General features: G+C 42.2%; 3 protein-coding genes across 4 annotated transcripts; 2 read left to right on the top strand and 1 right to left on the bottom strand.

The window, feature by feature from the left end:
- The first annotated feature begins 1,549 nt into the window (after window positions 1–1,549).
- LOC310724676 (caspase-6-like) lies at window positions 1,550–14,304 on the top strand. Of its 2 annotated transcripts, XR_014533136.1 has the most exons (9): window positions 1,550–1,689; window positions 2,082–2,129; window positions 3,479–3,521; window positions 3,992–4,141; window positions 5,962–6,038; window positions 6,131–6,306; window positions 9,213–9,360; window positions 12,037–12,613; window positions 12,867–14,304. XR_014533136.1 is itself a non-coding variant. In XM_083538946.1 (8 exons), exons 1-8 carry the CDS (start codon window positions 1,671–1,673, stop codon window positions 12,282–12,284), a joined length of 909 nt encoding a protein of 302 aa, XP_083395072.1. In that variant the 5' UTR covers window positions 1,618–1,670; the 3' UTR covers window positions 12,285–14,304. The 2 variants fall into 2 exon arrangements, 1 of the variants encoding a protein (XP_083395072.1); XM_083538946.1 differs by having other exon boundaries at window positions 1,618–1,689; window positions 12,037–14,304.
- Window positions 14,305–14,820: 516 nt separating this feature from the next.
- Window positions 14,821–22,533, top strand: zfp91 (ZFP91 zinc finger protein, atypical E3 ubiquitin ligase). Its single transcript, XM_083538926.1, is given in 14 exon segments — window positions 14,821–15,071; window positions 15,104–16,949; window positions 17,622–17,656; window positions 17,740–17,844; window positions 18,004–18,043; window positions 18,367–18,465; window positions 18,596–18,679; window positions 18,778–18,945; window positions 19,492–19,542; window positions 19,615–19,693; window positions 19,774–19,888; window positions 20,060–20,159; window positions 20,300–21,030; window positions 21,033–22,533. Coding segments are annotated over 13 exon segments (2,052 nt in total). The 5' UTR covers window positions 14,821–15,071; window positions 15,104–16,563; the 3' UTR covers window positions 21,092–22,533.
- LOC310724678 (uncharacterized protein) lies at window positions 21,746–24,627 on the bottom strand. The gene is made up of 2 exons (XM_083538949.1): window positions 24,438–24,627; window positions 21,746–24,149 (listed from the first exon to the last, which is right to left on the bottom strand). The coding sequence occupies exons 1-2, from the start codon at window positions 24,509–24,511 to the stop codon at window positions 23,498–23,500; spliced, it is 726 nt and encodes a 241-aa protein (XP_083395075.1). The 5' UTR covers window positions 24,512–24,627; the 3' UTR covers window positions 21,746–23,497.
- Between the last annotated feature and the right edge of the window lie 139 nt (window positions 24,628–24,766).

The raw sequence follows: 24,766 nt of genomic DNA, 5'->3' as shown, positions 1-24,766 counted from the left end.
TGCATTTATCCAATTCAACCAATCACTGTCAACTTCACGATCTATAAAATCACTCAGACAGCATACAGGTCAAGAACTCCAGCTGCTGGTGAACATCAGAGGGAGGGAGAATGTGATTTCATGGATTTTACCCATGCCATGGTGGTTTCAGAAACCACTGATCTCCTGAGATTTTTATTTATAACAGTCTTTAAAGTTTACACAGAATGGTGCAAAAAACTAAAAACATCCAGTGAGAATCAGGTGGTAGGGTCTAGTTAATGGGAGCGATTAATGGAGATAAATGGAGATGAATGGAGAAAATACAGACTGTCTGGAAACTTATGGTAATAATAATAGTAATAATATAGGAGAGGCAGGAAAAGGGTCTGAACACGTGCAAACAAAAACAACAAAGGAATTAAAATCGCACCAGGGCAGAGTTCAAACCAGAAGTTCAAACAGAGTTCAAACCAGAAACCCAGGCAGAACAGAGATCAGAAACAGGAAGAAGGTTGAGAACAGGAACCAGAGGAGGCAGGATGGCAAGAAACATCTCAGGGACACAAGGAGCCGGTGAGATAATCTGGCTGTGAGTTAATGTCTTTGGTGTCCTTAATTACTGAGTGGCACGGGAAAAACGCCAAGATGGCGCCAACCCAAAAGTGCGAAACCACCTCCAGACGGCCAGTTTAGTCGGTTGTCTGGGGAGTAAGAGGCGGTGGAAAGAAGATGCAAGGCCTCACAACCTGCCCTGGACAGGATTTGAGGTGGACCGCCACTGGGAAGAACTCCTTGGAGGTGGGGAAAGGCCAGACAAAGCGGAGAGCAAGCCTGGGTGCCAGACGTGATGAGGCGTAGCGATCTGGTCTGCGGGGACCAGTGGCAGAGCAACATCCTCTGTGGGGCTCGGGAGTGGAGCAACATCCTCTGTGGGGCTCGGGAGTGGAGCAATGTCCTCTGTGGGGCTCGGGAGTGGAGCAATGTCCTCTGCATGACAGACAAACATTTGTGTTTAAATGGTTTCCGCTGTCTAGTATAATATTTAGGTCTCTGTGTCCATGCTTGATTTACTGAACGTCGATTTCCATGCCATTGGCTGTTTCCTGTATGATTTTATGAACAAACCTGGTCATAAGTTCAGTATGTGCTTTTTGAGCAACACATTCAACATTCAGTCCCAATTTGCTCTTATAATTCTCTCCACTCTTCTGGGAAGATGTTCCACTGGATTTTGGAGTTTGCTTGTGGACATTTATGTTCATCGGCCACAAGGGAGTTGGTAAAATCAGATACTGGTGTAGGTGATGTGAGGAGACCTGGGGTGCAGTCAGTGTTCACCTTCATCCTATTCAATAGGTGTTGCATTTCGTTACTGTGTACCTCAACTATAATGACTATAAAGTTCCATCCATTGATCCATGTCTGTCTGTCTGATTGTATGTCTGTTTGTCTGTCTGTCTGTCTGTCTCTTTGTTTGTCTGTCTGTCTCTCTGTCTGTCTGTTCGAATGACACACCCATGACTTTTCAGAGAAGAAACGCTTTAAACGCGGAAGTTGTGCCTGTCCTTGATTGACATCTTCCTGGTCCATTCACGGGTTACTATCCATTCTTTCTCCAATCAAAGATTCCCAGTGGGCGGGGCTTATGTCATTTCCATGGTGCGTTCAGAAGCTACAGGTTAAACACGATGGCGAGCCAAGGTTCAGGTGACCGACTCTTCCTGTTTCAAATCACTTTTTACACGTTAACTGATTCTGTAAATCTCGTGCGTTTAATATGTGTGTTATGTAAATGTGTATATTTTTAGTTTGCGCTTGTATTTAATAGTAAACACGAGATTTCCGTGGAAAAAAAAACAAGTTTCCTTGTAGGAGTTCAGTGTGTTTCTGAGTCTTCTCGGTTAGTCATGTCATGACATGCGAGTTTATTATCTATCTTTACAGACGGGTTTTTTAACTCGAGTCTCAGATTTTCTTTATTGCAACATAAACATGCTGAGAAAGTGCTTTATACTGGAGTAGGAGTTGATAATAGTTTACAGGTATGCAGAGTTCACCTGCTTCGTTATTGTTGTAAAAGTGTCTGTTTGTTCTTGCAGGTCAGGTGGAGATGGACCATGATTCAGTACAGAGGTCTACTCCAGCAGGTCGCTTTTATTTTCATACATCCGTGCATTAAATACCATAACTGCATGTAGGAAGAGTGATCCAGAGTGATCCAGAGTGATCCAGAACTAATCATAAACCAAGTTGTGATGAAGCAGATCTACTGTTCCAACACCGAGATCTATTATTTCCCTATAAAACCACGTCCCAAGTGTCTGATTCCCTTTTATATATCGACGATGATAAATAATGTTACGTTGTACTGTATTGATTTATATAAAAGGTTTAATATTGTGGAAAGTGTGTTGAAAAAAGGTTCTCATTTACATTATAGCAGCTATAAATGGTCGTTCCTTCTGCAGAATTTCTTAGTTTACGTCGTCAAGTGTAGAAAATAAAAAACGAGCGCATTACCATCAACCTGGACTACCATCAGAGCTGCTGGTGTTGAGGATCCATCGTCACGTTCTGACCACTCACGAGCCGGGATCATAGTCAGGATTATACATTAAGGCACTTTATACATAAAGAAAGCCGAATTGGACAGGGTTACATTTTTCAAGCTTTCAGATTGTAAAGCGCTTTACAGAATTACAAATATAGTTTATATCGGACATTTAAATAACTTTAAAATTTAAAATCTCCACATTTAAGTTTCTCCTTTATAAATGTATCCATAATGAGTGAGCCAGTGGCAGCAGTAGCATCGTTAGATGAGATGGTATGAGGAAGAAACCAGCCGCGTTTGGAATCCCAGTGGAGCCACAGGTTCCACATAATGTTGAATCTTGTGGCTCTTCTGCAAAACTCCAAAAACAAGCCAAACATGTCCTTCCTGATCGACTGCCTCTGAGGATGCGGGTGAAGTGGAGGACTTTTGGGTAAAGTGTTCCATGGCCTGGGTGTGTTTTCTCTCAAACAGGTGTGTGATAAGACTCCTGAAAATCTCCAGCTTTTTCAAAGTTGACTGATTTTCCATGACTTTCTATACAACTCGTCTCCCAGCATTCTGGATTGTGATTGGCCAGAAAGCGTCAGCTGACAGTAATGCAGCTTTATATTGATGCGTTCTTCTTTCCAGAGTAACAGCTCGTTTTCCCAGGTATCCTACCCTGATTATAAACATGTTCACAAAAGGGCTTATTAGTTGACATGATGACGTTTTATGTACGGAAATGGTTTGTATTGTAGGATAGAGGAATTTGGAGATTCTGCAGGTTATTTAGCTCTAATAGAGAGAAGAAAGTGAGGTCGGGGAGGAATCGATTGTTTGTAGCTGCTGTTTTTGTATTTTTTACATAATAAAATTGACAAAAAAATGGTTAAACTTTACATAAAGCCCTGGAAGAGAATGATATGTAAAACCTGCATATTGTTGTTATTTGTCCAGGTTTGGGGGACGGCCCAATAGAGACAGACGCCTTTTATAGAAGGTAAAATCATCCATGAGGTTCCTGTGTTAAAGGACTGCTTAAACTCAAGAACCATGAAGATGGATTTGGACTGTAATTAATATAAAGAGTTTGTGATAGCGGTTTGGTGCTACAGTTTTACACTCGAGTCTCCATCAGTAAACCTCAGATCACCTTTTCAGGTTTCTTCCCCATGAAGCCTCATTAAGTTCAAGTTTTTCATTATGGATAAACTTATAGATAATAATGTATGACACTAAAATGTGCAGTCACAATCTTTATATTTCAGCACAAGCTATACAGATAACATCGAATTCAATTATATTCTGGATGTATTGTCTTTTAAAGTAATATTTATGTAATTGTGCTGATCTTTCTTTCTTTCTTTCTTTCTTTCTTTCTTTCTTTCTTTCTTTCTTTCTTTCTTTCTTTCTTTCTTTCTTTCTTTCTTTCTTTCTTTCTTTCTTTCTTTCTTTCTTTCTTTCTTTCAGCTCTCGTGTCATGGACCCCAATGAGGAGTACAACATGAATCACAAGCGCAGAGGTCTGGCTCTCATCTTCAACCAGGAGAACTTTTACTGGCATCTCAGGCTCAATTCTCGAAATGGAACCAATGCAGACAGGGACAACCTCAAAAGGAGGTGCAGAACCATAACACACATTAATATAGTGTAACACAATAACAGACAGTGTAACACACCGTGTAACACAATGCAACAGAAACACTCGCAATACACACACTGTAACACGTTGTAACAGAAACAATGTAACACCTCGTAATACACATCGCAATATACACTGTAACACAGCGAAGGAGGAGAAGGAGAGGAGGAAGACGTCTACAGAGACAGCAGGGAAAGGAGAAGTGGAGGAGAGTGGAGGTTCGGGTTGGTACTTTAAATATTGGTACTATGACGGGTAAAGGGAGAGAGGGAGCTGATATGATGGAGAGGAGAAAGGTAGAGATGTTGTGTGTTCAGGAGACCAAGTGGAAAGTGAGTAAGAGCAGGAACATTGGAGGTGGGTTTAAACTGTTTTATCATGGTGTGGATGGGAAGAGAAATGGTGTAGGGGTGATTCTGAAGGAAGAGTACAGTAAGAGTGTAGTGGAGGTGAAGAGAGTTTCTGATAGGGTGATGATCATGAAGCTGGAAGTTGAAGGGGAGATGATAAATGTCATCAGTGTTTATGCTCCACAAGTGAGTTGTGAGATGGAGGAGAAGGAAAGATTCTGGAGTGAGTTAGATGAAGTGGTAGAAGGTGAACGTAGGAATGAAAGATTGGTGATTGGGGCAGACTTTAATGGGCATGTAGGTGAAGGGAACAGAGGTGATGAGGAGGTGATGGTAGGTATGGCTTTAAGGAGAGGAATGTGGAAGGGCAGATGGTGGTAGATTTTGCTAGAAGGATGGAAATGGCAGTGGTGAACACGTATTTTAAGAAGAAGGAGTACTATAACACACCATAATATACACACTGTAACACACTGTAATGCTGTGTAATAAACACTGTAACACACCGTAATACACACTGTAACACAACATCATATACACTGTAACACACCGTAACACACACTGTACACATTGTAACAGAAACACTGTAACACCTTGTAATACACATTGTAATACACACTAACAGCGTAACCCACAAACTGTATCACTACACACTAAAACACACTGCAATACAGACTGTAATAAACCGTAATACAAACTGTGACACAGCATAATATACACTGTAACACACCGCAATACACACAGTGTAATACACACTCTGTAACACACCATGATATACACACTGTAACACATTGTGTATAGTGTGCGTAATGCTGCGTGATACACACTGTAATGCACCGTAATACACACTGTAACACACCATAACACACACTGTACACATTGTAACAGAAACACTGTAACACCTTGTAATACACACTAACAGTGTAACACACTGTATATAGTGTGCGTAACACTGCGTAATACACACTGTAACACACCATAATATACACTGTAACACACCATAACTCACACTGTACACATTGTAACAGACACACTGTAACACACTGTAATACACATCAGAAAACAGTGTAACACAAACTGCATCACTACACACTGTAACGCAGTGTAATACACACATCGTAACATACTGCAATACACACTGAAACACAGCATAATATACACTGTAACACATCGTAATACACACACTGTACACATTGTAACGGAAACACTAACACCTCGAAATACACATCGTAATACGCACTGTAACAGTGTAACACACAAACTGTATCATTACAGACTGTAATGCAGCATAATATACACACTGTAACGGACCGTAATACACACTGTAACGGACCGTAATACACACTGTAACGGACCGTAATACACACTGTAATGAACCGTAATACACACTGTAACACACCACAATACACACACTGTCATACACTGTCATACACACACTGTACTTTCAGGTTTGAACAGCTCGAATTTGAGGTGAGGGTTTATGACGATAAGAAACGGGACGATATTCTGCGCATTATTACCGAGGGTAAGCGCATACATCCACACTCTTTCACCAGAGACGTACGTCTTTCATTTCGCCCACTTCCTTACAATGATGATGACCTTTTTGCCCCCCAGCTTCAAAAGCTAATCATGTGGACGCTGACTGCTTTGTCTGTATGTTCCTGAGCCATGGTGAAAACGGACATGTTTACGCTTATGACGACCAGATCAACATCCAGGACATGACTTCCCTGTTCAGGGGAGACAAGTGTCCGAGTCTAGTGGGGAAACCAAAGATCTTCATCCTGCAGGTGAAAATAATCTGATGTTCCTCATGTTTAGTAGCTCAGTAGGAGAGTTTGATCCCTGCTGCTATCTTTGGACTTGTTTTGGAAAGTGACTGGTCTGTTTTTTTTTTTTATCATGTCATCTTTACTGGTCTAGAAATTTTGTCCTGCGATTACAGCACAAAGGCTAAAACGTGTGCAATTTTCACCTGAACACACACTGGAACACATGATAACACACTGCACCACATGATAACACAAACTGCACCACATGATAACACACACTGCACCACATGATAACACACACTGCACCACATGATAACACACACTGCACCACATGATAACACACACTTACATTACAACACACTGGAACACATTATAACATACACTGCACCACATGATAACACACACTGCACCACATGATAACACACACTGCAACACATTATAACACACACTTACATTATTACACACTGGAACACATTATAACACACACTGCACCACATTATAACACACACTGCACCACATGATAACACACTGCACCACATGATAACACACACTGGAACACATGATAACACACACTGCACCACATGATAACACACTGCACCACATGATAACACACACTGGAACACATGATAACACACACATGATAACACATGATAACACACACTGCACCACATGATAACACACACTTACATTATAACACACTGGAACACATTATAACATACACTGCACCACATTATAACACACACTGCAACACATTTTAACACACACTTACATTATAACACACTGCACCACATGATAACACACACTGCACCACATGATAACACACACTGCACCACATGATAACACACACTGCACCACATGATAACACACACTGCACCACATGATAACACACACTGGAACACATTATTACACACACTGCAACACATTATAACACACACTGGAACACATTATAACACACACTGCACCACATGATAACACACACTGGAACACATGATAACACATGATAACACACACATGATAACACACACTGGAACACATGATAACACACACTGGAACACATGATAACACACACTGCACCACATGATAACACACACTGCACCACATGATAACACACACCGGAACACATTATAACACACACCGGAACACATTACAACACACACTGGAACACATTACAACACACACTGGAACACATTACAACACACACTGGAACACATTATAACACACACTGCAACACATTATAACACACACTGCACCACATGATAACACACACTGGAACACATTACAACACACACTGGAACACATTATAACACACACTGGAACACATTACAACACACACTGGAACACATTACAACACACACTGGAACACATTATAACACGCACTGGAACACATTATAACACGCACTGGAACACATTATAACACGCACTGGAACACATTATAACACGCACTGGAACACATTATAACACGCACTGGAACACATTATAACACGCACTCACATTATAACACACACTGCAACACACTAATACAGTGTAGCACACATTGTAACAAACAGTACAAAAAACATTGTAACACACACTAATACAGTGTAACACACAGACGGTGTAACCTTGTGATGCAGTTCAGTAGGATTTGGGTGCAGTGACTGGGCAGGTGATTACATGATAGATATCACTCCAGACGTCTGTTTGCTCTCTAAATAACACTCACAGAGTTTGGACATACTCTTCAGATCATCATCTTGTAGTACAGTGTAGTCTAGGGGTGTAACGGTACACGTGTTTGTACTAAACTGTTACGTGTGGAACATTAACAAATCTGAGTTCCCTCAGGAACATATTAATTGGTGGACCACAAGTTTGTTCATTCTCCGCCTCACACTTTAAGAGAATTTTCTTAATTTTTATTAAACTTGAAAACACACAACAATGCCAGGGGTGTAAAAAAAAGAACCTAGGGTTAGCGCAGTGTTACCGTGGCGACTCACTCCATACCACAAATACTGTTTGCAGTGTGGTGTTTTGTGCATGCGAGAAATTGCGTCACTTCCGTGTCATTGCTACTGCAGGCGATACGGATTCTTTTGCGTTTTCATGTCCGGTTGCAAAAAATGTCTCTTAAATGGAGAAACAATTCTGCATATCGAGTGAGTGAATAAATGAAGGAGGGAAGGAATGAAGACATTTAATAAAGTCTTCTGAAATAACCAGAACAGTTCAGTAGATCAAATTAAATTTTAAATATTAAATGTGAAACACACACACACTTATATACACATCTGTATTACCCACATTTAATTACATTTTTACATTTATTTTATTTAATCAATTTAATTTCTGCTCATTTTATTAATTACTCAATTAAATCAATATAATCAAAAAGTGCAATGCATTAATTTAAATTTATTCTATTTTATCTCTATATATTTTATTTTTTATAAAATATAATTTTGATATTATTTATCCAAGAAGGTATTTAAAAACAGTGTTTTTAAAATGTAAACTGTTGATGTTCACAAATGTGAATAATAATAAACTGTGTATAAACTATGTAACTTTGTATAAACTACAAGCACTTTTATGTTTTGCATTTCTTCCCCTGAACTGATCAATAAAATGAGAGGTTGATGTAGCATGCAGAGAGAAATCAGTACTCAGTGTCAGATGTTCCTGATGATTTTAGGTTGTACAAGACACAGCAAAGCATGCAGGGTCTGGATATACTGGACATGAACAATGTTCTCTTTAAAGACAAAATATAGACAAAACCTGATGTCTTGGATTGAGACACTGTCGCTCAAATGTGCTAATAAGAATATTGGGCCACGATTGGATTTGTGGGTCTGGGAGCAGAGGTTCATCACAATTCTAGAGGATATGTATGTGATGTTTGTGTTTGCATGTTTGTGTTTAAATGTCTGTCTGGTGATCAGGCGTGCCGTGGGGACAAACACGATGATCCGGTCACTCCCATGGACGTTGTGGACAGCAAGGAGGTCAATCAGATGGTGGTGGACGCCGGCGTGGTCCAGACACTTCCTGCAGGAGCCGACTTCATCATGTGCTACTCGGTAGCTGAGGGTGAGCCCTGAAACACACACCTCATAGCCTTCTGTTACTGTTGGGGCGTCAAAGTACCATCCAAATAAATATTATTTATTATAACATACACATGCATATAAAGTAATATTTACTTATTTAAAAAGCCTTTTGAACATTTCAGGCAACTATTAGTGTGCAGAATTATCACACAACTAAACGAAAAAACAAAGATTTTCCCATCTCACTTCTTTATTTTCACCTGTTAAAGTGAGAATAATAAACAAAGTCAAAATTTACAAATAAACATTTCTGAAATTTCAAAAAGAAAACCTCAGTGACCAGTAAAGCCACCCTTCTTTTCCAGAACAGTCACAAGCCTTCCATTCACAGAGTCAGTCAGTTTCTCGATCTGGTCAGAATCAACTTTTTGTGCAGCAGCAACCACGGCCTCCCAGACACTGTTCAGAGAGGTGTACTGTTTACCTTCACTGTACATCTCCTGCTTAAGAAGGGCCCAAAAGTTCTCAATAGGGTTAAAGTCAGGTGAAGAAGGGGGCCATGTCATTAGTTTTTTTTATCTTTAAGGCCTTTCCTGGCCAGGCAGTGGAGAACTTTGATGCATGTGATGAAGCGTTGTCTTGCATAAAAATCAAAGTCTTCCTGAAAGATGCAGACTGTGTCCTGTACCACTGTTGCAAAAAGTGTCTTCTAAAAATTGGCAGTAAGTCTGAGAGTTGATTTTGAGTCCATTTTCAACCCGAAAAGGTCCAACTAGCTCATCTTTAATAATACCTGCCCATACCAGTACCCCACCTCCACCTTGCTGGCATCGAAGTGGAGCTCGGTGTCCGTTACTGATCCAACCACGGGTCCATCCATCTGGTCCATCAAAAGTCACTCTCACCTCATCAGTCCACAAAACCTTTGAAAAATCTGTCTTCAGATATTTCTTCCCCCATTCTTGACGTTTCAACGTATGTGTATTATTCAGAGGTGGTCAGGTTTCAGCCTTTCTTACCTTGGCCATGTCTCTGAGAACTGAACATCTCGTACTTCTTGACACTCCAGGTTGGTTGCAGTTGTGGAATATGGCAGCACTGGAGGATGATGAGTTCCTGGTAGCTTCATGTTTAATTCTTCTCAAATCTTTGGCGGTTAATTTCAAGTCTTTTCTTCTCGACAGGTTTCTTGGGACCCTGTTGACTATTTGCTACAAAACGTTTAATGGTTCTGTGATCACGCCCCAAAATCTTAGATATTTTAAGTATGCTGCATCCCTGTGAAAGTCTTTTTACAATTTTTGACTTTTCAGAGTTAAATCTCTTTATGGCCTATTTTTCCTGAGGAGAAGAATCTGCCTAATAATTATGCACAACTTGATATTGGGTGTTGATCTCCTTAGGCCACACCCTCCCTCATTACACAAATAAACATCACCTGATATGCATTAAATCCAATAAGCATTCAAGTTTATACAGTTTGGACTTGGAAATTATGGATAAAATTATAATATGGTCAAAATAATCACTTGCCTAATAATTTTGCACACAGTGTAGATGGTAATTTCTATGCTAAAGGCAGGAGGTGGATCAGGGGTGCTTTATACTTTATATATAAAGTATAAGTATATTTTTTATTATATTGTACATTAATGATTATTCATTCTGACCTACACCCAGTTTCCCTTTCAAACACACACACACACACACACACACACACACACACACACACACACACACACACACACACACACACAGAGTGTTAATGTAGTATTTACTACTGAATGAAACCAGTCTGTCCTGTAAAACCACTACTGTCTATTTATAAGAATACAGGGGACAATAGATCATTAGAAACTCCAATATTCATGATTCTTTAACTCGACTGGATTGAAATGGATTTAGTTTATGTGTATTGGATTAAGTTTGAGTAGATTGGGTTTTAACTAGATTGGATTTAAAATGGATTAGGATTGGGTGGAGTGTATTGAATTTGAGAGGATTGGGATTGAGTGGAGTGGACTGCATTTGAGTGGACTGGATTTGAGTGGACTGGATTGGGATTTAGTGACTTGTATAGGATTTTATGTGGATTGGATTAAGTTTGAGTAGATTGGATTTTAACTGGATTGGATTTAGAGTGGATTAGGATTGAGTGGAGTGGACTGGATAGGACTTTAGTGGATTGGATTGGATTTTACTGGATTGGATTGGATTGGATTTGAGTGGATTGGGTTGGGATTTAGTGACTTGTATAGGATTTGATGTGGATTGGATTAGGTTTGAGTAAAATGTATTGGGCTTGGGTGTATTTATTAAGGATTTAAGTGGATTGGATTGGGTTTGGGTAGATTATTTTGGGGTAGATTGGATAGGATTTAAGTGTATTTGATTGGGTCTGAATGGAGTGGATTTTGATCAGATTAGGATCTAGTTGATTGGATTAGGATTTTATTGGTTTGGATTAAGTGAAGTATTTGTTGAATTGTATTTCATTTGAGTAGATGAGGTTGCTTTGGAGTAAATTGTATTTGAGTGGATTTAGTTTGAGTGAAGTGGATCGGATTTGATTGGATTTTGGTGAATTGGGTTTGTAAGGAGCTGAAACAGTAATATGGATAATATTGAGGGAAAACAGATTTGTTGTGTTTGGTCTGTAATATAATATAATAGAATGATGTGTGCTGATGTTGATCTGAACTTTTCCCCCATGCAGGTTTTTACTCACACAGGGAGACAGTGAACGGTTCCTGGTTCATTCAGGACCTGTGTGAGCTGCTGCATCACTACGGCTTCAAGCTGGAGTTCACCGAGCTCCTCACCCTCGTCAACCGCAGAGTCTCTCAGCGCAGTGTGGAGAGATGCAAAGAGCCTTCAGCATTCGGCAAGAAACAGGTGCCCTGCTTCGCCTCCATGCTCACCAAGAAGCTCTACTTCAGGTCCAGGCGAGGAGATTACGTGTAGACCCTCAGCTGCGCGCACGCCCACACACACACACACACACACACACACTACAGTCAGGGATTCTGATTTATCTTTTATCTTACAGCCATGGTGGAGTTTATTCAGCCACAATGTTTACAAAAGCTTGCAGGGTTTATTTACACTTGGGAGAACTTCTTTCCTCTACTGAGAAACCAATGAGAATGCATTGTTCTGGAAGAGACAAAATGAGGATAGTAGAGCCAGCATCAGAGGACCAATTAAAATCAAGGGTTATCTCAGGTACTTAATGAAAACGAGGCTGTATTTGGGGAACTGGTTAAAACGAATAAAAACAGATTATCAGGCTGGTTAACCAATCAGACATAATGCAGGAATAATTTAGAGAAATGAATACAAAGTACAAATATAAATAGGTTGGGGAAAAGAAGAGAGTGAAATTGAACTTTAAATGAGTGTAATCTACAGGGAGACATTAACATGAGAATGATTTAAACCGACCAAAAATGGAAATTTATATAAATAGAAAGAATGGAAATGGAGTGTTATTTAAAAGGGACCAATAAAAATCACGAGTTATCTAAAGTGAACCAATAAAATAAGAATGTTTACTAAAGGAAACCAATAAAAATATAGAGTTATATAAAGGGAACCAATGAAAAATTTAAAATTAGTTAATGGGAACCAGTGAAAATGGAGGGTTATCCATTGGGAATATGCAAATTGGTGGTTAAATCATAATAATTTTAAATTGAAAGGGAATACAGTAGATTATTAAATTGCAGGATTAATTCCAGGGGGAAAAAGAATTAAGATTGGGAATATATATATATATATATAATGGTGTTTTTTCTCAGGGATTTTCTAAAAGTGGATTTTTTTAATAGTGTATTATAAAAAAATGAGCAATAAAATGTAAAATTTTTTCCAGGCAACCATCATGTCAAAGCAAAATAAAAACAGATGTTACGTTAGAAAACCACCGGTCACAGCAGTAGAGATTTTCTTTTCCTTCAGGTGCTGGTTTCTGTAATCCAGATGTGAACCAGGTCGTACAGTGCAGATGTTCATTTCGCTTCCCTCATCCACGTGACTGTCTCTGGTTGTGTTGTTAGTAAAGAATGTACACACAGGCGAAAGTACCGCCGTTACCTGTTTAACACGTTCTAATCATTTTTGTAGTCTGAGAGAGAAAAGAGAGCAGAAGGTAATTTACAGGTTAGAGGTTGTATGGGGATTTGACTAAACACAGATTACTGTATATATACACACATTAACTCAATAATGTTCATGTGAACAGAATTGAAGCAGAATCTGTTCTCGAAAAATCTTAAATTTACATAAAATACGAAACTAAGGTTAAAAGGTACCAAAATGAGCAAAAAAAAAAAAAAGGACCTGAACACCAAACAAACCTCAAACAGCACCGTGATATGATGGCGTAAGGTTTTTCCTTGTGATTCTGAGAGATCTGATCAGATCTGGTGTGAACACAATATCAGAATCGAGTATAATCATGTTTGTGTAGTTGTTGATTCATTCTTCCCAAGTTACACTTCAAACTATAGAGTTTAGATTGTGTGTTTTAATAACAACACTAATTACTACTACTAATGACATGCCTTCAGAATAGGGCTTCTGATGGATCTGACTTCTAGATCTGACTTTTATTTGATCAGGACACTAACTGTGTGTGAAACAGAAACAGAACCTCGAAGCACAAATGTATTTGTATTTTTATTAGAAATATTTTAGTTAAAAATACGAAAAAAATGCAGCCTTTAGACACCGAAACCCTGAGGAACACGTTTAGAGTTTGTGTTTGTTCAGAGACACTACATTTGTGCGATCAGACGTGTCACCTTGCTGTATTTTTGATAAATCTGTGTGTTTGTTGTTATTTGCTTGGATTACTGGTGTTGGGTTTGCACTCTATCATACAGATGTGTTTTTATTCATTCGGGACGGTTGTGGTGAAGAATCTGTCTGTTTTCTCCGTTTTTTTGTGGCTGGTTTGAGTAATAAAAATCGTGAGCTGTGTGCGTTTTGTGTGTTTACTTTGTGCACTTTTGTTATGTGTTCAACAAAAACGTTTAGAAAAATGGTGATAATTCAGGCGTTTTTCCATAAAGTCAAATCCCTGTTTGTTTTCTTCCTCCTGCACCACAGCAGTTTCCCTTAAAGTTATGTGTTTATACCACAAATCACTTCCTGTTCTGCATTTCCTCTCGAATTCAGCCGCTCGTCGTGTTACTGAGAAACTCCTTTGTTCCGGATGATGCCAGAAAACTCACTCTGACACTGGAGACTCCTTCAATCCACATTCAATTATCCAAATTCCTTATAGAAAACGTTGAAATAATACCAAATTAAAAGCCGTTCCAGATAAACAGTCGCCTGGAGAACACTGAAATCCTGAACACTGAACAGCACGTCTCCACAAAGCCCAGGATGACGTGTTGAAGTGTCTCATAATCCTTATCAAATTTCATGGAACTAAAATGCAAAGAGAGTGAAGTTCAGAAGTTTCCTTTTTTGGATTTAGCTTATTTTTCAGTGTATGGATGTGGATGGATGGATGGATGGATGGATGAGTTGATGGATGGATGTGGATGGATGGATGGATGGATGTGGATGGGTTGATGGATGGATGGATGGGTTGATGAATATGTGAATGGATGGATGGATGGATGGATGGATGGATGGGTGGGTTGATGAATGGATGAAAGTGGGTGGATGTTTGTATGGATGGAGGTATGGATGGTTGGATAAATGTGGATGGATGGATTGATGGAAGGATAAATGTGGGTGGATGTTTGTATGTATACATGGAAAGATAGATGGATGGATTGATGGAAGGATAAATGTGGGTGGATGTTTATATGTATGTATGGAAAGATGGATGTGGATGGATGGATTATAAAAACGTAACTGGTGAAACACGCAGCGAGTCACCAATCAGGATCGAGCGCACGCTCTGTTTTACACGTGTTCTGATTGTCGCTTGTTGAATCTACTGATCACCAACATACAGTTCAGCATCAGTTCAACATCAAGCAGAACATTTAGAGAGGAATATATGATGAAGAAACTCCAGACTGGAACTCACCACAACACACGTGACCTCATTGATGTGATTTGTTTTGAAGTAGTTGAAAAGCAGGTTTTGTGTTCATGATAATTGTCAGTGTTTGAGTCTTTAATCTCATTCTATTAATAGATCAGTGTGCTGAGAGTCACATTCGAGTCTTTACACATAAACTGAGGTGATTAAGTGAAGAATCTTGTGATAAAAATGATAATAGGAACATTAGAGTTATAATAAATCACTACTTTTGATACTTAAGTAAAATTTGAAGGCAAACATTTTTGTACTTTTACTCAAGTGAAAGTTTAAAGGGACACTGAGTGAATCTCTACTTTAACTCAACTACATGATGTGTACTTCATCCACTGTTAATAATAAAGTATACTGTGTACAGACAAGCAGTTTGATTGAGTTTGGTCTTTTAAAAACAGTCTTATCGCATTAAGCCACATTAAGATTTTTCCTTACGTTCCTTACTGTAGAAGAAAAACACTAAACCATCCGTTTTCTGGACTCGGTGCACGTCTGTAGTTAATATGCTTTATTATTAATGTGTTTCCTGAGTTTGGTCTTTTAAAAACATTGCATGATGTCTAATCGGTAGCTGCTTCAGAGGTATCGTAATGTATCGTATCGTTGGCGATACATAAAAAGGTGCGAATTGCATCGACCCTTAGTAATGGAGCCTGCGCATCGCTAACACACACACACACACACACACACACACACACGCATGTTGGAGGGGCGCGTGAACGCTGCAGGAGTGCAGTCTCACGTGTGAGTGGGCTTTTTCGCGCACCGCCGCTTTAATGTGCACGCGGATCCGCGCAGCTGCGTGTCGCTCGTGAGCCTCCGCCGCTGCTCGCGCGCGCGCTTAAAGGAGACGCAACAAAGCGGCGCTGAGGTCGGAGCAGGGCCGCGTCTCTCCTCCAGACTGCTTCACTATCGCTTTAAGAGCTCCGCGGCTCCACGCGACGCTTTATTTTAGCGCAGAGTTCTAACTAAAAGTTTGTGGACGACGGGAGAAGAAGCAGGAGGAGTGTGCGGGGAGATCAGGGCTCGAGGAGGAACATGTCCGTGTGCAGGAGCAGGGCCTTCCATAACCGAAGCGCTTACACGGGTTTTGATCGTGTCTTCGTGGTTTCATGTCCGCTTGGATGAATTAAAAACCCCGAGTTGTGCACTGGTTTTCGGTCGGGGTGTGTTTGGGGGATGATGGAAGTGCAGCGAGCGGATAAAGAGATCCGGGAGGATGCAGACGAGGCCGCGCTCACATCCCCGGACTCGAGTGTGACCCGCACGCCGCGCAGGGCGCTCCGGGGCCGTGGGGCGACTCGCGCGAACTCCGCCGCTCCCTCCCCGGATACAAACGGCACCCCGAGCGCTGCCGGATCCGGACGGGTTCTGCGAGACCGCTCCACGCGATCCGTCCCCGTGTGGAGGAGGAGAGACCTCGGAGTCGACCAGCACGGTGATGATGTTAACGATGATGATGATGAGCAGGAGGAGGAAGATGAAGCGGAAGCTCGTCGCCGGAGAAAGACTTCGTGTCCGCGGCGCAAGAGGAACGCAGAAGCATCCAGAGAAAGCAAAGCTCAGTATGTAAACATCATCCCCACTTTAAAAATGTTCACATTTCCAAACAGCTGAGAACTTCCAGTCGTGCTCCAGGTTCTGTCAGGAGAAGAGCGAGGAGCTGGAGCTTCTGAAAGTTCTCTTAAAGTGCAGTGGGTTGGGAAGCAGGAACCAGCCCACTCCTTTTACCTGGATCAGGTGTGTGTAGAGTAATGCCCAGAATGAAGCTCCCATTATTATATCAGCATGTTACGGTGATCATGATATACGTTCTTCAACTACACGCTCGTCCTCGGTTATCAAACTGGAGATGAAGGACATTCTAACATCTTGCACAGTAAATAAACGAGATTTGTGTATAATTGTCCAACACCATCCAGAAAGTGGCAAATACACACCAAGTGTTTAGTGGAACTCGACAGATTAAAGACCCTGTACATGAAGATGAAGGTGTGAAGAGCGAGTGCAGTGGATGAGCTGCATTATTAGCACATGCTGTTGTTTAGTCATTTTACAGCTCTGTGAACATGACCTTTTATGGAGTTTTGTGGGTGGGACTAAATGTAAACATTAGCCATGCTGTAGTAATTAACTGCTATTTATAAAATATTAATGATCAGTTTAATTATCAGTGTGTTTGATATAAACGTTACACAGAATCGTTGCTCTTTCATCATTCCGGTTTTGTCTCTCAGGTGTGGAGACAGTAAGGATGCTGCAGGAACTCGAGGTAAAAAAACAAAAAGGTATAATTGTATTTATTTGTTTATACTGAAGAACATCTCATTTGTTGTTGTTTTTACTCTTTGTCAGGAAGCAGGCGAGCACAGAGCCGCAGCAGGACGCCGTCGTCTCGAGGACTTCGGGGTTCAGCGCGGGTCGTGTGTAAGAGCGAACCGGAGACCGAGAACACCTGCGGTACGAGGAGGGTCATGTGACTGTGCATTGGCACACCTTTACCGTCCCCGTCAGAGAGACGACTGAAGGGGTGCCAATACTTTGTGCAGTGTAACAGATGGGCATAAATGTGTGATTCTGGGATTGTGTCGTTTCTGATTTATTATTTCATGTGTGCAGCAGAAGAAAAAGAAAAAAAAACAACTGAGAAGAAGACAAGGTAAATTTTTATACTAAACCGTCTCTCTCCATCTGTCTCTCTCTCTTTCCTTCTGTCTCTTTTTGTCCATCTTTCTCTATACGCCTCACGCTCTCTCTGTCTTCCTCTCGCTCTCTCTCTCTTTCCTTCTGTCTCTTTCTCCCTTCCTTCGTCTGTATCCTCATCCTGATGTTCTGTTGTTGCTTCAGAAATACCAGAGTATTTAAAAAAAAGATGCTAATCTAACGTCGTAATTATAATATTAGGCCACACCCACACGACCAGGTGCTGTTTTATTACATTTATAATAGATAACACGGTCTGAGGTTTCTGCTTCTCCGCAGCACTGATGAGAAGAGTGAGATCGAAGTGGTGCTGGGTGAGGAAGAACCTACCTTAACCGACAACCAGAAGGACCAAACATATGAGTCTCAGGCCCTGAGGTACATCAATGCTTATACATCTCACACACACACACACACACACACACACACGTTCATCTAGATAACAAGGCGTTTAACTAGGTACACAGAACATCACACAGGTAATACAAATAAAACGACTGTTTTACAGTGAGGATGATGGAGTGAGCAGTGATGAAGACTTGCCCTTTAAGGACGACCTGAATGACCAGAGCTATGACCCAAAGTCTGCAAGGTGTGTGTGTGTGTGTGTGTGTGTGAGAGAGAGAGAGAACAGGAAGTCCATATTGTGAATAATAATAATAACCTACATCATGCATGTGCTTGACGCAGAGACGGTCAGAAGCAGAGGCGCAGAGCTCCACCACGGCCCAGAGAGAAGAAAGAGAAAGCAGCTGGAGGAGAGAAAGAAAAGGAGAAAGAGACGGAGGTGAAAACAGAAGGAGTGGAGATGACCGATGTGAAGCAGGAGGTCGGGGAGGGGGCGGAGCCACCCAGGAAGTGAGACATCTTTTCGTCCAGATTTACGCTGTTTTGACGACGTGCGATGGAGCGATAAAATAAAAGAACAGTGCTAAAGGAAATAAATATGAATGTTAATTAATAAATATAATTATAAATAATAAAAATAACATGGCACTCTCCGTGCAGCGCACAGTCTCACGTGTGAAAACGAACACCACTTCACATCAGTGATTCACCTCTAGAGGTCGCTCTCGAGGCAGTGGAAAAAATCGGATGCTATGCAATTCAATATAGTACAGCTAGTTCACACTTTTGTTCAGAAAGACAGCAGATCATCAGTTTACTTAAGTGCCTTCTGACACATGACTATTCTAATACAGGCCTTTTGTATTGCAAGAAAATCGCACTGCTGAAATGTTATTCTGCAAGTAGCCTGCAGTAGCACTTTTCCACCAGAGATGGTGCCAATTCACAGAATAAAACCCCCATCACTTAAATGAAATGAGACCCAATAAATCAGATGTTCTGCTTTTTTTCTCCTTGTTGTGCTTTTGATTTCGACTTCTGGATCTGATCCTGCAGGAGAGGACGGCGGCGAAAAGATGACAAAAGCCCCCGTCTTCCCAAGAGAAGGTAAAAAGATCTGGGTGTGTGCACGTGTGGGGGTGTGTTGAGATGAATTTAAACAGGTTTGTGTGTTTGCAGGAAGAAGCCGCCGGTGCAGTACGTCCGCTGCGAGATAGAGGGATGTGGAACTGTTCTCGCTCATCCGCGCTACCTACAGGTGTGTGCTCAAGGTGTGTGTGTGGAGCCTTTTTTTTTGTAAAAAAAAAAAAAGTTTATCTCTCGCTTTCTTCCCATCAGCATCACATCAAATATCAGCACTTAATGAAGAAGAAGTACGTGTGTCCGCATCCGTCCTGTGGCCGTCTGTTCCGCCTTCAGAAACAGCTCCTGCGGCACGCCAAACACCACACCGGTACAGAACAGTAGCATTATTGTAAAAAAAAAATTTTGTGATGGATGAGCGTTCAACAGAAGGTGAAGCAGAGGATCCAGACGATTAATTTTTGGATGTGTGTATGTGTGTATGTGTGTATGTGTGTATGTGTGTATGTGTGTATGTGTGTGTGTGTGTGTGTGTGTGTAGATCAAAGGGACTACATCTGTGAGTTCTGCGCACGTGCGTTCAAGAGCTCTCACAATCTTGCTGTGCACCGCATGATACACACTGGAGAGAAACCACTGCAGTGAGTCTCACGCGCACACACACACACACACACACACACACACACACACACGGTCCGGCTCCCAGGATTCGATCCCAAACATCTTATTCCCAAAACGGTGTCTAATTGATTTGTGTTTATTTTTTTTCTCCATGCTCCAGGTGTGAGATCTGTGGCTTCACCTGCCGTCAGAAGGCCTCCCTGAACTGGCACATGAAGAAGCACGACGCAGACGCCTCGTACCAGTTCTCCTGCGCCATCTGCGGCAAGAAGTTCGAAAAGAAGGACAGCGTGGTGGCTCACAAAGCAAAGAGCCACCCGGAGGTCCTGATCGCAGAGGCGCTCGCCGCAAACGCCGGCGCCCTGGTCACCACGGCGACACCGACCGCCCCTCACGTGGGCCCGGTCGTGCTGCTGGACCCCGAGCCGTCTCTGCACGCCATGCAGGTGCCCGTCACGCTCACGCTGCCCTCTACTGACGAGCCCAAGAGCGAACCGGGAGGGGGCGTGGCTTCGGCGTCACACCCGACTCCTTCCAATCAGACGCTGCGGTTTGTCTCCGCCCCCGTGTCCCAGCAACAGCTGAGCGTTCAGGCATCCCCACAGATCGTCCACATGACCTTTACCACCCTCTCACACCCTTCTCAGCAGCTCCCCCTGCTGTCCGTCACACATCAGCTTCCCCCCAGCACTAGCTCCGCCCCCTCCGTCTCACTCCTCCCACAGATCACCTCTGTTGCGTTCACCGCCGAACCCGCACCTCCTCCACCTCCTCCTCTTTCCTCCGCCTCCTCTCCACCCCCTCCTCCTGCTGACAGGAAAGAAGGCGGGGCACTCTGGGAGGGAGGGACTGGCAATGTGGGTGGGGTTTGGGAAGCGGGCGGGGCCGGCGAGTTGTGACGGACAGCTCAGACGGGACGATCCAAGCAGTGATGGAGATTAGATTTTCATGAAGGAATTTTATGACCGTGGTAACCATGGAAACCCACATAAAGGACAAGTGGATACACTGAACGTAGGATAGCTAGCGGTTAGCTAGGACGTGTTTGAACATCTTGCATCTTTTTTTTTTTTAAAAGAAAGTTCATGCTACTGGATAAAAATAAATTGCCCATATTAATAATAATAATAATAATAATTAACGACCATCAACGACGGGAACGTGCTTCTCACTGCCTTTAACCACTGCTACACGTCATTCCGAGTTTCTGAGACGTGAAAGTGTGTTGCTGTAATTTCCGACACGTCCTGAACCCATTCCTCCTCAGTGAACTTCCTCTGAAATGAAAATCTACAGGACTTTAGATCTAGTGTGTACTCGGACTAAACTTTTGCTAGGTTTCTAGACGTGTGTGTGTGTGTGTGTGTGTGTGTGTGTGTGTGTGTGTGTGTGTCTCAGAATGTTCTCAATGTGTTTTTTTTTTTTTTTGTACATAAACACATTTTTATTTTGGATATTTAATTTCCTACATGTCCGCTGTAATTCTTGAGTCCATTTGAAATTTTTTTTTTCTTCCTTCCTGTGCTTTTATTTTTTTCATCTGAACACTGAAAGCGATAACCTTCTAATAACGGGCCTCTAATAGATTTCTGATAGACGTGTAATGTTGTTTTTTTTTCCTCATTCGTGTTCTTGTTTTGGGGGGTATTTATTATTAAAGCCACGTGTCTCCTGTATCCTAAACGGGACTGAACTGGTAGCCGTTTGCTTTCCTCCGTGTGAGCAGCATTAGGATTTCGTAGCTCTGATGGAAATAAGGAAACGTAGCGTCAAAGATAATTGTGCAGCGGGTCACAAAAATCATTTTTCAGCTCTGCAAAAAAAAAAAAAAAAGGGGGAGGAGACAAATTTTATTACTTTCCATTTACAGCACGGAAATGTTCCTGTACGTGTGATGTGATGTGAATAATTCTAAAGACTTGAAGTTCTTCTGCTCCTCAGAAAGGTGTGGGTGTAGTTATCAATTTATTAAAAAAGAGATATCAAATTTTTCATTCTGCGATTGTTAAACACAGATTAATCTGCGGTTCACGTGTTAAACTGAGTCATGATCCCTGCGGATCAGCTGCGATCTGTTACACTTCTAGTCAAAGAAGAAACCTGGAGCTTTGCCCTGGAACCATTTTTATTCATTGTGTAGATTTCAAGTCATTTTACACTAAATAGAAAATAAACACACACACACACACACACACACACTCCAGGAAGGGTTTGAACAGATGCTACATTTTATATAAATCTCTCAGTCTTACTAATCATGTACAATAAACATGTCTACACTCTTCTTCTCCTCCTCTGCCTCTCTGTACGTGTGTAAACAGGAAGTAAATGATGTCACTGTGGTTCCTGATAATAAATAAAGGACAGGAAGTCATCGGATTCCCGGGAATCTGACTACTGCGCTTTATAATCCGTCTGTGAAACCTTCAGTGTGTTATCGGTTCCTATAAACACGTCTGTCCCGTGTGGTCACATGATCTTATCTCCTATAAAGCCATGGCCTTTTTTTCCACAGGTACGAATCAGTCGACTCACGTGTGAGCTGTAGGACGCTGACAGACGTCTGTCTTGGACTGTCTTTTGCTTCTACAGAAAGATTTTCTGAAACCTATTGGAAAAAACAGCAGGTGTTTTAGGAGCTGAAATGATCAGATGTTCCTGAGCCTACGTTCTCATGATGATTCCAGGAGGTAATGGTGTGTTCCTGCTCTACAGCTGGACTCTGTTCATACAGATGTGTAGAAGTGTGTAAAAGGTTGAATCTGCTGGCAATTTTTTTCTGATGATCTGAACACGTTTTGGAGAAATTATGATGCAGTGTCCGTTTCACGTGTTTCAGTATTTAGTACAATCAATTAGTGAAGGAGGTGTGGCCTCTGTGTGTCTGTCTCAGTGAAGGAGGCGTGGCCTCTGTGTCTGTCTCAGTGAAGGAGGTGTGGCCTCTGAGTCTGTCTCAGTGAAGGAGGCGTGGCCTCTGTCTGTCTCAGTGAAGGAGGCGTGGCCTCTGTGTGTCTGTCTCAGTGAAGGAGGCGTGGCCTCTGTGTGTCTGTCTCGGGGAAGGAGGTGTGGCCTGTGTGTCTGTCTCGGGGAAGGAGGTGTGGCCTCTGTGTGTCTGTTTCAGTGAAGGAGGCATGGCCACTGAGTGTCAGTCTTGGTGAAGGAGGCGTGGCCTCTGTGTGTCAGTCTGAGTCAAGGAGGCATGGCTTCTGTGTCTCCATTTCAGTGTTAAGAATCTGCTAAAACACACCCTGAAACGGCGATCCTTCACACATTAGCTCACACCTGAAGTAATTCTGACTACACACACACACACACACACACTACCCTGAGTTTAGGTCTAATTTCTCCCACTCAGTCTTTACGTGCGTGTGTGTGTGTGTGAGGCGCTCTGCATGGCGTACTGTTTCAAAGCTCGTTTGGGAGGGATGAGACTATCACACACTCCCACTCTGTGCTTCTTTCTCCTGCTCTGGTTCTCCTCCTTGTCTTCTCTTTCCCTCTCCACAGCCGAGTCCCTGCAGGCCGGAGTGTGTGTCGCAGTGCTGTTCGAGTCTGAGACCTGAACACTGGGTTCTGCTACACTCTGCTGCAGGTCGCTGTCGTGAGCAAACTTGCACCGGATCCCGAAACGGCAGCGCCCGTTTTTCCTGTATGCCACACACACCTTCTTCCCACCGATGTGCGTGGGTCGGGCATTGGCCATCAGTGGGACATGTTTTTGGAGCGCGCTGATTTTCTGTTCCACTTGTTCTTTAAACGGGTTGGTGAACACGCTGCCCCCGGCCGGAGCGCAGAACCTTCCCAGAGCAGGAGGAGGAAGTTTTTTAGAAGCAGGAGTGACTGCAGGAGGAACTGTATCCTCTGGGGATGACTGGATGTTCACTGGAGAACGTCGGAGTTCCAATTCCTGTTCCTTCTCGTCTTCACACTCGGAACTGGACTCGCTCGAGGCTGATCCACATTCCAGCAGGAAGTTGTGGGATTTCTTCTGGTCAGAGTTCTCCTCATCCCTGCACAGAAATATTTATTACAAGCTACTTTTCATATTTTAGGGCTGAAGTTTGCACCTGCTGAAACCTCCTGTTTAGCATCATGAGTCTGACAGATGAGACTCGGGTAGGGGGCGTGGCCTCGAGTCTGAACCCGGAATTAAGCATTAAACGTGATTCTGCATTTTATAGCTTACATTAATTTAGCATGATGCTAAACTGATGACTGTAAAGAGGCCTGAATTAGCAAATAATCAGCCTCATAGTTCAGAATATATATACACGTGTGTGTGTGTGTGATAATCTTACTTTGATGCTCCGCTCTGTATTTCCGCTTCCTCCTCTGACTCAGATGAGTCTCCATATCCCACTAATGAGTTCATCACCTCAGGTTATTCCTTTTATTGTTTGTTAATATCTTTTCCTCAGGTAAATGTATTTGTTTATATCATGACCCTCGGTCCAAGCCTGTTAATCCGGAAGTCGATTTTTCCTCGGCTCTCCGCTGCACTGTGGACGCATGCGCAATACCGCCATCGCGAGGCAGGTAGTGGAACTGCGAGGTGGCATCAAAAAGTTTTGTAACACGTCAACTGATGGCAGCACGAGGCTGCACGCACAGTCACAGAGTGCACCGA

This window comes from Silurus aristotelis, assembly GCF_946808225.1.
Source record: "Silurus aristotelis genome assembly, chromosome: 4".
Classification (NCBI taxonomy): domain Eukaryota; kingdom Metazoa; phylum Chordata; class Actinopteri; order Siluriformes; family Siluridae; genus Silurus; species Silurus aristotelis.
This window is presented reverse-complemented; position numbering and strand designations above follow the sequence as displayed.